Source organism: Anguilla rostrata, chromosome 7, assembly GCF_018555375.3.
Source record: "Anguilla rostrata isolate EN2019 chromosome 7, ASM1855537v3, whole genome shotgun sequence".
Lineage (NCBI taxonomy): Eukaryota > Metazoa > Chordata > Actinopteri > Anguilliformes > Anguillidae > Anguilla > Anguilla rostrata.
This window is the reverse complement of record NC_057939.1, coordinates 50,528,135-50,541,927: the sequence shown is the minus strand read 5'-3', so window position 1 is coordinate 50,541,927 and position 13,793 is coordinate 50,528,135. Positions and strand designations below refer to the sequence as shown.

Genomic DNA, 13,793 nt, shown 5'->3' with positions numbered 1-13,793 from the left:
ATCGGGCCGCTAGAGCTGGGGTCACAACTGAGCTCCCGCGGCGCTTTCAACGCACCCCCCTCCCCCCCATCGAGCAGCCGCAGAGAACACGGCGAACACGCCAAAAGAGCCGCGTTTAAAGAGCCGCGAAAACTCGCACACACCTGGCACCGACACCGCTGCTTTCGTCAGGCCACATGTTCAGTTACATAACAGAAGAAGATTACAGTCATAAGGGAACATCTGCTGGGCGGATGAAGTCATGCTTTCATTTTTAACTGCCTCTGAGTGCATGTGCTACCCGCAGTTGTGACATGTTGAGCGTTCTCCTCGATGCGCTTCCTGGCGCCCGTTTGTGTGGCGCTATTAAACGACAGCTTCCTCGTGTGTGTGTGTCGCCTGGGAAACAGGACCAGGGTGGGCTGGGCATCGCCATCAGCGAGGAGGACACCAAGACCGGGGTGCTGATCAAGAGCCTGACCGAACACGGAGCAGCGGGGAAGGTGGGGGTCGCAACGCACACGCCTACCCCTCACCGTTTTACAGGGCCTGTTGGACCAGGTGTTCCTGTGTTAGAGTGATACATCTATCAGCGTTGGGGTGTGATGGTCTCTGCCCCCCCACCCTGATTTCCATTCCACACGTTCCCCTGTGTCTACCCTATATTCCTCTATCCCCCCATCCCCCCCCCAAAAAAATAAAAAAATACGGGCCCTCGTGTTCATTCTAGTGACAGTGGGTTACCTATCACCCGGGGTGTTATGGCCTTGCTCCCCTCTCATTAGTCACTGCTTGAGATGTTAGTGATGTAGGAATCCAGGCCTTTTCTTCGTGTGCACACATTATGAGTCACTCTGGATAGGAGCGTCAGCTCAATGCTTAAAATGTAGCAAACGTAAGTGAACGAGGTAGCATAAAGAGATTCTCCAAACGAGATGTTGCAGAGCTTTATGCATACATTCAGATCTATGAATGATGAGCAGGTGTGCTTGCAGGTGAGAGGCTCTTTAAAGTGAATCTGGCTCACAGCTGTGTCCTCTCAGGATGGCAGAATTAAAGTTGGAGATAAAATTCTGGCTGTGGACGATGACCTGGTCATAGGACACCCTGTGGAGAAGGTGAGCTCAGATTTTTATGTTTTTGTTTTTTTTTTTCCCTGATACTGAATCCATTTGTTAAGCTGTTGATTTAAAATGTTTTGCTGGTCACCCAGGCCAAACTGGAAATGAGCATTGGGTTGAATTCATCTGCTCTCGCTGAAAATATTACAGGCTTTATTTTACAATAAATAATACAGAGTTGGTTGTGTGGTTAGCTGAGCAGCTGCTGTTCTTGTGAGCGATTACTTGCGTGTCTCCATTGGCTGATGCGAGAGACACATCAGCCAATCATTTCTGAGACCAGAACAGCATTCCAACCATGACTAGCCATTTCCTGGCTAGCCCCGGCCAACAAATTAAGAACTGGCCGTGTTTTGATTTTGACCGTGTTCTTTTCCAGAAGATAGTTTTGAGACATGGACAGTGCATTTACGCTCATACAAGCACTTCACATGGATAACAGATGTTGCTTCCACACCAGGCAATCCAGCGCCCACCTTTCAGTGCGTCTCTGTAGTACTGGAACACAAAGGCTGTGGAAATGACAGGCGTGGATGTGATGCTTTATTACCTCTGCATAAGTCTCGGTCTGATTTATGCCGAACACTGTAAGCTCGGAGTGCGCAAGACCATGTTAACCCTCGCTGTCGAAGGGTCTCTAGAACACTAACACCGCTCTCTCACACGACTGACACATTTTACCGATTTAGACGTTGTTTGGGCAAAGGTCATCTCTGCTACCTGCCTGGTAATGGTTAAGCAGTGACGAATGTGAACATTCATGACCTAAAACATGTCTGTTTTATGGGCAGTAAAGTGGTAGTTCAGTCATTTTTATGCATGGTTGTATGACAGAATACAGTAACAACATGGTACGCTACTGATGCATTGGTTATAATGTGTTCATATCAGGAAACACGGCAAGAAAAGTAAAGCAGAAATTAAAGGAAAGTTATGGGTTTAAAAAAAAAAAAGAAAACAATGTATTTTGTTCTTTGAGAAGACCCCTTAGCTGGAATGAGCTGAATACATGGTTTAGTACCGATATCCATTGTGTCCTGGGTGGCTGATTAATCATTACCGGGCTCCTAAGTCATTATTTTTCAATTTTAGGTGATTAATCTGCTGAAGAAGTCCAAGAGCACGGTGAAGCTGACCGTCTGCACGGACGAGTCCCTGCCCTCCTCCTCCTCCTCGTCCTCCTCCTCCTCCTGCGATCCCGCCAGGAGAACTTCCGACGGACGGATAACCGGCATCCCCAGTGTCCCTCTCGTTTCCGTGGGAACCCCAGATGCGGAGCCAGTTCGGAGTAAGGGAGAGGAATCTCAGGAATGCGTCCCCCAGGACGGTTCCCAAAAAACGAAGCTAAACAAACGGGCTTGAGCACTCCGCGTGTGCGTCCTGTCGACTAATCCGTCTTATTTGTATTGAGTGCAATAAACAGAAACCTAGAAATTGAAGTGCCTGAACTTAAAAACTTTAAATCTGTCTTTGCTGCAGTAGTTTGGAACCGCTCCACAGTTTTGACGTGAGACGCGCGCACGCTTGTGGATATTCGGTGTGAAAGGCGCTAGATTTTGGCGACCAGATAATCGTTTTCCGCTACCCGTCGCTTGCAGGTTCCAGCAGGTCGTCCACCCCTGGCACTCTGACCTCCGACCCGGTGACCTGTCCCATCATCCCCGGCTGCGAGACCACCATAGAGATCTCCAAGGGACGCACCGGACTGGGCCTCAGCATCGTGGGGGGATGTGACACGCTGCTGGTGAGCGAGCGTGACAGGGCGTGTACCCAGACTCCCATCTTACATACCGTTAGTCACAGCAGGGTTGCTGGTGAAAAGCCATGGTTCAGGTGACTCCCGTATTTAAGCAAATGAGGTTATCTGCCTGGGTATGACATCTAAAATGTAAAAATATTTCCATATCAGACGGGGCTGTTTGCCTGCGCGAGGTCTGAACAGCTGGAGCAGGGGGATGCGTGGGAAATCTGCGAGAAGTGAAGCGAGCTGCTTTTGTAGGAAACGGTGTTTTTTTGCGCGTGTGAAGTCATTTACCTTCTCAGTCATAAGCAAACGAAACTGTTGCGAACACAGGCAAGGATTTAACTTCACACGACCGAAGCGGACGTTTAAGTAAGAGTGAAAGGAACGCTCAATCCCAGAGTGCTTTTCTGTCTGCGCAGTGCACATGCAGCCATGCAGAACGGGCTTTTGTCAACCGGAGCGAGAGAGACAATGTGCAGGCTTGGAATGTGACCTGCTGTGCCCCCTTTAACAAGAACCTGTTCCGCTTAAATCAACGTCAAAACCCCTCTCCCCCCTTCCTCTCTCTCTGTCTCTCTCTCCCCACTCTCTCCCTCTGTCTCTCTCTCTCTCCCCTCCCTCTCTCTCTCTCTCTTCCCCCTCTCTCTCCCCACTCTCTCTGTCTCTCTCTCTCGCTCCCCTCTCTCTCACTCCCTCTCTCCATCCCACCTCCCTCCCACTCTCTTTCCCTCTTTCCCTCTTTCTCTCTCTCTAGGGTGCCATCATCATTCACGAAGTCTACGAGGAGGGAGCTGCTTCCAAAGACGGGAGGCTGTGGGCGGGGGATCAGATCCTGGAGGTACGGGGGGGGATCACCAGCGCTCCCCGCGGGTCTCATACCGTGGGCAGCCGGGCGGGGGAAAGAGAGGGCGGTTAGCCGTGCCGCCTCGTTTGTAGGCCTTGGGAGTGCCGCTCCCCGCCCCGATTACCCAGTTAACCATTTAGGGTGTGAGGTCACAAATGTGTGACTAGAATGTTCTTAACGGAACATTCTAGCGCTGATATCACAATCACTGCTGGTAACTGAAAGCACTGGGGTTCTAGAACACCGACTTAGAATTTTGAATAAACTTACTCTTCAAAGGGTTAATAACACCCCCCACCCCCCATGTTCACAGACTGGGCAGAACAGCGGTGCCCACCCACTGCACTTTCTTGCTGGCCTGCACACTCACAAGAACAAAGGGGAAAAAACACTGATGTTATGTTAACATGTTATGTTATCATCGGGCTCCATGCTAAATTTGCCTTTTTTTTTTAAAACGTAAGTGTGCTAGGAATTGAGTCTCCTTGGTTAAGGCGTAGCTTTATAAATGACCTAATCCATTACCAGTTAACGTGATCTGCGTGTTGCAGGGCAAACTTGCGTTCCTGGAGCCTTGGACTGTTGCACATTCAGTAAAACGGCTCTTAGGAAACTAATTAGAGAATATCTACTTCTTGTCACATATCTAGCGCTAATAAATCACTGTGTAACAGCCCTTATCAAAAGCCTGTGTGTCGAAGAGGAAGAGGGCGAAGACTCTGGCACTCTCCCAGCATTCCTCGGCTCAACCCTTTCTCTCTCGCTCCCTCCCTCCATCCCTCTTTCTCAATCTCTCGCTCCCTCCCTCTGTCTCTCACCCTCCCTCTCTATCTCTTTCTCTCTCCCTCCCTCCCACCCTCTATCTTTCTCTCTCTCTCTCCCCTATCTGTCCCTCCAACCCCCCCTCTCTCTCCATCCCTCCATCCATGGCTCTCTCCCTCCCTTCTTCCCTCTCTCTCCCTCCTCCTCCCTCCCTTCTCCACCCCCTCCCTCTCTCTCTCTCTCTCTCTCTCCCCTCTCCCCCTCTCTCCCTCTCTCCTCTCTCTCCCTCTCTCCCTCTCCCTCTCCTCTCTCCTCTCTCTCCCCTCCTCTCTCTCTCTCTCTCTCTCTCTCAGGTTAACGGTATAGACCTGCGGGTGGCCACGCATGATGAGGCCATAAACGTGCTGCGCCAGACGCCGCAGAAGGTGCGGCTGAGCGTGTATCGGGACGAGGCGCAGTACAAGGAGGAGGACACGTGGGACGTGCTTTTCGTGGAGCTGCAGAAGCGGGCCGGCCAGGGCCTGGGGCTCAGCATCGTTGGGAAAAGGTAGCGCCCCCCCCCCCCCCCACGGCCCCCGCACTCCCCCGTCAGGCCACAGCAGGAGGCACGAGCGTTTTGGGGGGGGGCGGGTGAAGGACGTAAAACACAATGAACAAACCCATTGTCTCCACTAAATGACTGCTTTGCCCACAGTGGTAAATCAGGTTGGGTCATTATGGCTGGGGGTGAAAAGAAAGGAAGTTAGACCCCTGTATTGGGGTGGGGGGTGTGGGGGGGAGGGGGGACAAAGCCAAACTTCCCTCTCTGTGGAAGACCATCATTACTGTGTGCCCCGCCATCATACATTCGGCTGAACGGGGTCACCCTCGGTGTCAGAGCTGGGTGACCCGCGTCCGGCTCGGCGCGAACGCTGATGGGGAGCGAGCGACCGGTCGAGGCTCGGGGCGGTCGGCGGTCCGTCGCCCGGTCCGAGGGGAAGCGGCAGAAACGGCCAGCTTTTGTTTGCTCAGGCCCATTATGGTGTTTACGCTGCCAGCCCTGGGAGGTCAAAGGGGATCTGACCCTTCTGACCTTCTTACGCCAGAGAGCGGGCTTGTTTTAACACTTGTGAATAACAAGGAATCTCCGCAGGACTCAGGAACTTCACTAAAAACAAACTTATTTGTGACAGTGACAACAGCTATTAGCACATTGACTGAACAACCGGAGGGTTCTCATGATTTGCAACATTCTCTTGAACCAGTTTTTTTTTTTCCTTCCAGAAGAAGTATCTTGAAATTAGAAGTTACAATTTCTGTTTACAGTTTAGCCATTTCGCCATTTAGCAGACACCCAAAGTGCATATAGTTTACATTTTTAGAGGGGAACCATTTATACAGCTGAGATTTCCTGAATGAGTTTAACATAACTCCCTTACGCAAGGGTGCAATAGCAGTGCCCCATCTGGGAATCAAACCTGCAAACTTTGAGTTACAAGCCCAGTTCCTGATCCTATGGAGCTGGCCTTATAACTCAGGGCTGTAGCTGAGCGTTCCAGCCTGCTTCAACAGTGTCTTCCACTAAAACAGGCGGTCAAATTGTATCAAAAAAGTATGAAATGAACAAATAAACGATTCTCTTTTAAGTGAATTTTCTGGATTTTTTCCCCCCTCCGCAGGAACGATACGGGGGTGTTCGTTTCGGACATAGTGAAAGGAGGCATAGTCGAGGTGGACGGGAGGTTGATGCCGGGCGACCAGATCCTGTCCGTCAACGGCGAAGACGTCCGATTGGCCACTCAGGAGTCCGTGGCCGCCCTGCTGAAGGTTCGACGCGTCTCCCAGCACGGTCCAAACGGCTCTCGTTCGAAAAGTGTTTTTTTAAGAGTCTTTCATTCCTCTTCGTTTAGTGCACCGTGTTTAAAGAGTTTATTTTATTCCTGTTCTGGCTCGTTCCGCTGTGTGTTTTAAATGGCTTTTTTTATTCCCTGTTCTGTGCTCGTGTCCACTGTGTGTTTTAAAATGAGCTTTTTTTTTTATTCCCTGTTCTGTGCTCGTGTCCGCTGTGTGTTTTAAAATGAGCTTTTTTTTTTATTCCCTGTTCTGCGCTTGTGTCCGCTGTGCGTTTTAAAATGAGCTTTTTTTTTATTCCCTGTTCTGTGCTCGTGTCCGCTGTGTGTTTTAAAATGAGCTTCTTTTTTTTTTTTTTTTTTTTTAAATCTCTGTTCCGTTTTAGTGTCCGCTGTGCGTTTTAAAAAGTAATTTTCATTCCCTCCTGTTCTGCTTTAGTGCTGCACCGGGCCCATTAACCTGGAAATAGGCAGGTTCAAGGCGGGGCCCTTCCATAGCGAGAGAAGGCTCTCCCACAGTAGCCAGGTAAGCTAATTCACTACCAGCGCCAGCCTTTCAAACAGTCCTACCGAATTCATCGACTTCACTCGGATTTGATTGGCTCGTGCGCTTTTACGACTTCGCGTGCCTGAGACTGTGGCGTCGTAGTCGTTAGCGACGCTGAGGGCTGATCCAATTGGTTTTGCAGTTCAGCGAAACGGGCAGCTACGGAGACGCTCCTTACGTCCTGTCCGGGCCTGGAGGTCTGTCAGAGGATGCGGACGACAGGAGGAAGAGCCATGATTGTGAGTTTTTCTAAAAATGGAGCCCTGGTGATATTGGAGAGTACTCGTTCTTGGCATAAACAGTACTGTGTCTCTGAATGCAGAGCTGCTGGGATTGAGGGAGTTTTTTAACATATGTTCGCTGTCAGTTGAAGGTGTTTGCTGAGCGTCGTTGCGGTAAAGGAGGATGCCGATTGGCTCTTTGTTATTTGTTGTTTTAGGAAGCGAAGGCTCTTCGCCGAGCCGGGTTTAGTCGTGCTCTATCTGCGAAGCGCGATTCGTTATTTCCGGCCTGACAGTAGCACGCGGCCGCTAATTAGGCCGACGTCAAGAGAGCGCGTAAAACTGTCAAAGCCCGGCGGTTTTAGGAATGTGATGACCGTTAAAACGACCGCAGCAAGGCCGGGTTAATGAGATGTGCGTAGGGAGCCGATGTTGCGGGCACAACAGCCATTTGTTTGCAGAAACACACAGACTGTATGGGCTAACACTTCATTAATCGTCTTTTTTTTTTCTCCCCCACAGTGTCTGACTACCAGGAGATCAGAACCGTCGAGTTTACAAAGGTCACCCGTCTTTTTTTTTTTTTTTTTTAAATAGTTCATCATACTGTCTTCTAAAAAACTGTTTCACTATCACGCGATACCGCGTCTGCGGTATGTACAGTTGTCACACGCCTCACGCGTCACGTGTGCGCTGCTCTTTCAGGAACCCGCGGACTCTTTGGGGATCAGCATCGCCGGGGGGTTGGGGAGCCCCCTCGGAGACGTTCCCATCTTCATCGCCATGATGCACCCCACAGGACTGGCTGCGCAGACCCACAAGCTGAAAGTAGGTTTCGTAACGAAGGCGCCGAATCCTTCGCTTCATCCGTAGGCCTTATACGCATGGAACAGGGCCTGCCATAACCAGTCATGACAGCTTATGTTCAGCTTATGATCAGTGTCATAGCACTGTCATCATATGGCTAGCTTTTTGTTATTCAAAAATCTGTTTAGTAAAATTTTCAGCGTGCGTTATGACAGTTTAACTCGTGACCTGTCATATGCCGACGTCTGCTTATGACGTGTTAATACCTCGTGCTTGTATGTGTAGGCCGTGTGGCATGTGAGTTCAGCCGAGGTTTTGGCCTGACTGCTTCTCCAGACTGCGCCCCCAGACGGTCCTCAGTGCGGGCATTGTGCGGCTAGCGTCCGCGTGAGGGTTAGCGTCCACACAGCTGTCCGAAGGTCTCCTCCAGCCCCCAGAATGCCTCGCTGACAGGACCCTCCAGACAAGCCGGCCTTTGTGCTCCGCTGAAACAGATGCGCGGAGGGCCATCTGTGACAATAAATCTGCTATTCCTTTGCCCCCCCCCCCCGCCTCATGTACTCAAAATGGAATCGAGGTTACGGATGTTGTCTTTTGTATCGCGGGTTTTGTGCGTACGTCATCACGAACGGCGGCCTGGTTCGGAGCGCCGGACGTGTTCAGATTCCGCTGGTGTACTCCTGTTTGGCGGCCATGGCGTGAAAGGGCCCGCTTTTTGTGCTTGCATTTGAAATGAGCGTTAAGCTTTTACATTAGCATGGGTGGGTTAGGTCCAGTGGAAAAGGCCCAGCCCTAAACAGCCCGCACTGCTGTATTCTTGTGAGTTCCTCAGATTAACGTGTCTGGTTTGTGGAACGCTGGCACTGCTCTCTGAATGTTAGTGTACAGAATCCACTGGGAGGCATTCCCACTCATACACCCCCCCCCCCCTTTCCCCCACAGATTGGAGACAGGATCATCACCATCTGTGGCACTCCTACAGAGAACATGAGTCACACCCAGGCCGTCTCCCTGCTGAAGAACGCCTCGGGCACCATCGAGCTGCAGGTCGGTGACAGACAGACAGACAGACAGACAGACAGACAGACAGACACACCTGAAGACTTCCGCTCTGTTTGCCAAACAAAGTGCTCATTGTAGACTCATGGTGGACTGAGTAGGGTGACAAACACATAACCGGTGAAGCAGACAAACACGCGGCCACGGTCTCCTTTACGTAGAAACTTTAGCTCTCCTCAAGCGTAGGCCGCATCGCTCTCTTGTTCTGCAGAAACAGCGCTGATACTGGTAGTTTTGTCTGTGGGTATTCTCAGCTGTTTACGCTGAGTGCCTGTGTGTGTCCTTGTGTGCGTGCGTGTGCGCGTTTGCATGCGTGTACATGCATGTGTGTTTGTTCACATGCGTGTTTGTGTACATACGCGTGTGTTTGTGTGTAGGTGGTGGCGGGCGGGGACACCAGCGTGACGGGGCCCCCTCAGGAGCAGACGGCCGCCGGTCTCTCTCTCTCCGGACTCACGGCCAGCAGCATCTTCCACGACGACCTGGGGTACGCCTCGCACCGCTCCCCACCGTAAATCCCGCCCCTCCTCACGGCCCTCATAACCCTGACCTCGCAGCGCGACCCCCGTAAATATGACCTCTCAACCTGACCTTAATAAATCTAACGCCATCCCAAAACTCTAACCCCAGCTCTTTTCAGGACTCTGATATTTTTTTTTCCCATGATTCCCTTGGGTGTGTACCCCCCCGTTTGCAGGCCGCCGCAGTACAAGACGATCACTCTGGACAGGGGCCCCGACGGCCTGGGCTTCAGCATCGTCGGGGGTTACGGCAGCCCGCACGGAGACCTCCCCATCTACGTGAAAACCGTGTTCGGCAAGGTGAGGAGGAGGAGGAGTCCGCCGGGACCGTGGGGGCAGGGCGCTGCTGTGGTTAAGCAGCTGGGCTTATAACTCAGGAGGTTACGGGTTCAAATCTAAGGTGGAGCTCTTCTGTTGTACCCTTGAGCAGGGAACTTAATCTGCAGCACTTCTGGTAAAATATGCAGTTTGTATAAATGCATGTTTTGCTTAAAGAGTGCTCCAAGCTGTGCGTGTCCCTCTAGAGACGTTTGTCTGCTGAGCAAACACACATTTAAAAAAAAATGACTACAGTGCAATTAACTCTTCAGGTTTGCATGAAGCAATATTCTGGGAAGCATTGTTTTATTAATATGTATCGTGGGTTGAGGCTGCTTTGTGGAAAAGCCTGCAGTTGACTGACAGACCTGAAATCCGGTTAACCGTGGGTCCGTCTTTGTATTTGTAAATGGATTCTTAAGAACATGAGAACAGATTTCAGACCATGGCATGCGACTGCTCACTGGCCAAGTACACAATAAAATTCCCAGCGATATCTTTAAATGAGTCCAAGAGGGATAAAATGTACACTCTGTGAGAGTTGTACTATATCAGAGTGGAATGTACTCTTTATCAGAGTGAAATGTACTCTCTCAGAGTGAATATAACACTGCCTGCTTTACTGGTGCATGTTCTTGCAGGGCGCTGCCTCTGAAGATGGCCGTTTGAAGCGTGGAGATCAGATCATTGCCGTGAACGCGCAGAGCTTGGAGGGCGTCACCCACGAAGAGGCAGTGGGGATACTGAAGAGGACCAAAGGAAGCGTCACTCTCACTGTGCTCTCTTAAACGTGCACTCCCTGCTGGTCTCACTCTCATAAACGTGCAATCCCTGCTGGTCTCACTCTCATAAACGTGCACTCCTTGCTGGTCTCACTCTCATAAAAGTGCACTCTCTGTTGATCTCTCTCACTGTGCTCTCTTAAACGTGCACTTCCTGCTGGTCTCACTCAGTGGGCTCTCTTAAATGTGCACTTCCTGCTGGTCTCACACAGTGTACTCTCATAGACGTGCACTTCCTGCTGGTCTCACTTTCATAAACGTGCACTTCCTGCTGGTCTTACTCTCATAAACGTGCACTCCCTGCTGGTCTCCTGCACACACAAACACAATTTTATTTTCCTCGTAGCCATGAACACTGTGATCTATGTATTTCCATTCCACTGATTCCCTGTTACTCTAATAACGGAACTGCTGGTTTTCCACCCTCCCTTTACCTGGGAGTCAGGTGTGAAGATCATCTGGCCAATCAGTAGCACTAATTGTTCAGGTAATTATCCGGGTGGAAAGAAAACCAGGGCCGGATTTAGATTTTGATTGAGTATACCGGTGCTGAAGTATGCACCTACTGTGAGTAGGCCTTAGCCTTCTGGAAGCCGATCACTGAACACGTAACAGAACACGGTGGAACTACTGAGGCCATTCCGTCTAACTTCCTCTACTCCGGGATCAAATGATGTTCTGTCTTTTTTTCATTTTCAGACGCACTGTCTGAATACTGTTTTAGCGGAGGGTGTCCTGTATAAAGAGGGCACGGATACAAGTGTCTCCTGTTGGGGAAACTGCTGTTTCAATCATTATGGGTTTTTTTAATATCAGATTCAAAGGCACACTTAGTCCTATCCTTCAAACCTTTAAACTTTATTTCACCTGGAAGGCCTATCGAGATGAGGAATCTCTTCTCGCGGGGGAAGACGTGGAGCGTACAAGATTGAAATACCAATCAACTTAGTATCTGAGCAGAGTTTGGAAGAATGAAAGCGGAGCCCAACCCTTTATTGTCTGAGATTAGAGTGAAGTGTGCAGCTGTTACCGCGGGGACTGCCTCAGGGGTGACCAGCTGATCACACAAAATGAGGACACGATGAGCGAGTCGCAGATAAGACACTGCAATCAATCACCGAGCTGACAGGCGAGCAGCATCCGTCAGACTGATCAGCACAGGCTAGTCCTGTTGCTTTGGAGGCTTGAGCGTGAACAATGACTGTAAATCACTCATATACACTGCTGTGAATGCACCCATTATGCTTTAATGGGCTTGCCCTCTTTTAAATCCTTTTTTAAGCTAGATAGTGATACAGATCCTTTTTATATAATACCAGTAGTGTGGATGGAAGAGGAACTGCTAGAAGATGAAGTGCAAGATGAAGAACTATTTTTCATAAACATAAACTTGTGCAGACGAGGGGATGAATTGAGTCATGGGAGGGTAATGCTCTCAGGGATCGTTGGGGGGCGGGGGGAGGTAACAGGCCTTGTTGAAGCTAGAGCTGCTAATTTAGGTAACATCTCATGTGTCCTATTCTTTTTACAGTATAATACAAGTATTACTGAGTTTGCCTCCATAATTCTGACAAATGTATATGAATCTATACATTTTAGTGAAATAGGGTATGCGTAATGTTCTTTATTGTTTGAACAGTTATTGCGAGAACCACTCCATCCTGTGGTATTTTTCTTTAAATTCACCGGAAATGTTAAGCACACACGATTAGTTACACAAATGTATTGACCACCAGTTCTGTTGCATTAAACAGTGTTATGTTCTTACACAGAATAAATTAAAGTGACCTTCAGAATTCCTTCCTTCACTTTATGACTCAGTTCTGCTTTTTCAGTTTTTACCATGTATTTTTTCAGCTGCTACGATATACTGGAAATTGATTCATCCAACCAGTAATGATTTTCTATTATTATTTGTGTCAGTGATGTGCAATACTATAATAGTTCCTAAAGATTTTCATGAAAATGTGTCAGTGTATGACACAGATATACAATTTGAATATCCTCTTGATGAAATTCGCTTCTGAAATACAGGAGCAGATCACCGTGCATCAAAACCACTGTCGTATGAAGGGGTGAAAGTAGCAGAACGACTTCCATCTTTAAGTGTCACGTGTCCTCAGATCGAGGAAGGGTCGTAAAGTCACGGAGATGGAAAGCGCGGTCTTGCTTAATGACTTTCGGCACTGTTGACTGTTGTAAAGTGGCAGGGGGAGATGGGAGATTTATCTCGGATAAGAGGCCAGCTGTCACCATATATAATTTTTTTTCCACTGCTGCAGCTGTTTCCAGCCAATCACAGCCCTCATGCAAGGTTGTGTTGCTAAAGCCTTTCTTTAAGAAGGTTTACATAAAACAGTATAGAACCCAATTAGCACTGCATGTCAACCGAACCAGTTCCTCTGAGCGTGGGAGTGTTTACGTTCACGAAAATACCTTTCTTCTCCCTGCTTTATAAATAATTGTTCTGCGTGACAGAGATAATTGTACAGCGGAAGTGATTAAATTTGTGTGAGATACTCTAATGATGTAATGCCCTCAGTTTATTTTTTTTCGAGGAAGTGGAAGCTACTGATGTAAATCTTAAATTCAGCTGACAGCTTCTGATCTGTGAAAAGACTGAAGGATTCAAATTTCTTTGTAATTGGCTAGGGAATTAATTACCTGATGTTTAAACGTTTGGACTCGGAGGGCCAAAACCATACCTGCACTCGAAGTGCATTTCCCATGTAACTCAACATTGAAAGAGTGGGACTTGCACAGGGCTGGATTTGGCCCAGAAATTATGAAGTGGATGCACACAGAAGCCTTGTCTGCACTGGCATTAGATGTACAAAGATGTAGTTATTATTTGATATTGTTTTTGACATAGGCCAGGGATTATGCATGTTTTTTTTCCTGCACTGAGAAGATGTCCAGTATGGAGATCTACTCCATGAAAAATACAATGTGCAGTCATTTTACTATGCCACTTAGTCTGTTTTGAAAGGTTAAACATAAAAGGGCTGAGAACTCCATGGATACACAGGACTGAATCTCCACAGTCCCTGAAAGCTAAATTGACTGCCTGATAATTGGAATTTTATTGCATTGCTAGGATACCAAATTAGTGTGTTCCAATGTATTTAACTGCATAATTACACACACTCCAGAGTAAAGTTGTCCTCAGTTTAAATTGCCTGTGTTAACATAACATTGCTAACCTATTACCTAATACACAGCAACCAGGACTGTTTGAAATAAATGCAGGAAATGTGAA

General features: G+C 48.7%; 1 protein-coding gene across 1 annotated transcript in view; it reads left to right on the top strand.

Moving 5' to 3' along the window:
- The window catches only part of LOC135258649 (multiple PDZ domain protein), a 55,168-nt gene extending 42,826 nt beyond the window's left edge, over nucleotides 1-12,342 (top strand). Inside the window, exons 35-49 of the mRNA XM_064342092.1 lie at nucleotides 390-482; nucleotides 1,023-1,097; nucleotides 2,193-2,388; nucleotides 2,699-2,844; nucleotides 3,599-3,682; nucleotides 4,804-4,997; nucleotides 6,109-6,256; nucleotides 6,719-6,805; nucleotides 6,969-7,065; nucleotides 7,570-7,610; nucleotides 7,753-7,875; nucleotides 8,797-8,901; nucleotides 9,291-9,400; nucleotides 9,611-9,734; nucleotides 10,394-12,342. Coding sequence (XP_064198162.1) covers nucleotides 390-482; nucleotides 1,023-1,097; nucleotides 2,193-2,388; nucleotides 2,699-2,844; nucleotides 3,599-3,682; nucleotides 4,804-4,997; nucleotides 6,109-6,256; nucleotides 6,719-6,805; nucleotides 6,969-7,065; nucleotides 7,570-7,610; nucleotides 7,753-7,875; nucleotides 8,797-8,901; nucleotides 9,291-9,400; nucleotides 9,611-9,734; nucleotides 10,394-10,540 — 1,770 coding nt within the window. The 3' untranslated portion in view covers nucleotides 10,541-12,342. The remainder of the gene's footprint in view (nucleotides 1-389; nucleotides 483-1,022; nucleotides 1,098-2,192; nucleotides 2,389-2,698; nucleotides 2,845-3,598; nucleotides 3,683-4,803; nucleotides 4,998-6,108; nucleotides 6,257-6,718; nucleotides 6,806-6,968; nucleotides 7,066-7,569; nucleotides 7,611-7,752; nucleotides 7,876-8,796; nucleotides 8,902-9,290; nucleotides 9,401-9,610; nucleotides 9,735-10,393) is intronic.
- The last annotated feature ends 1,451 nt before the right edge of the window (nucleotides 12,343-13,793 follow it).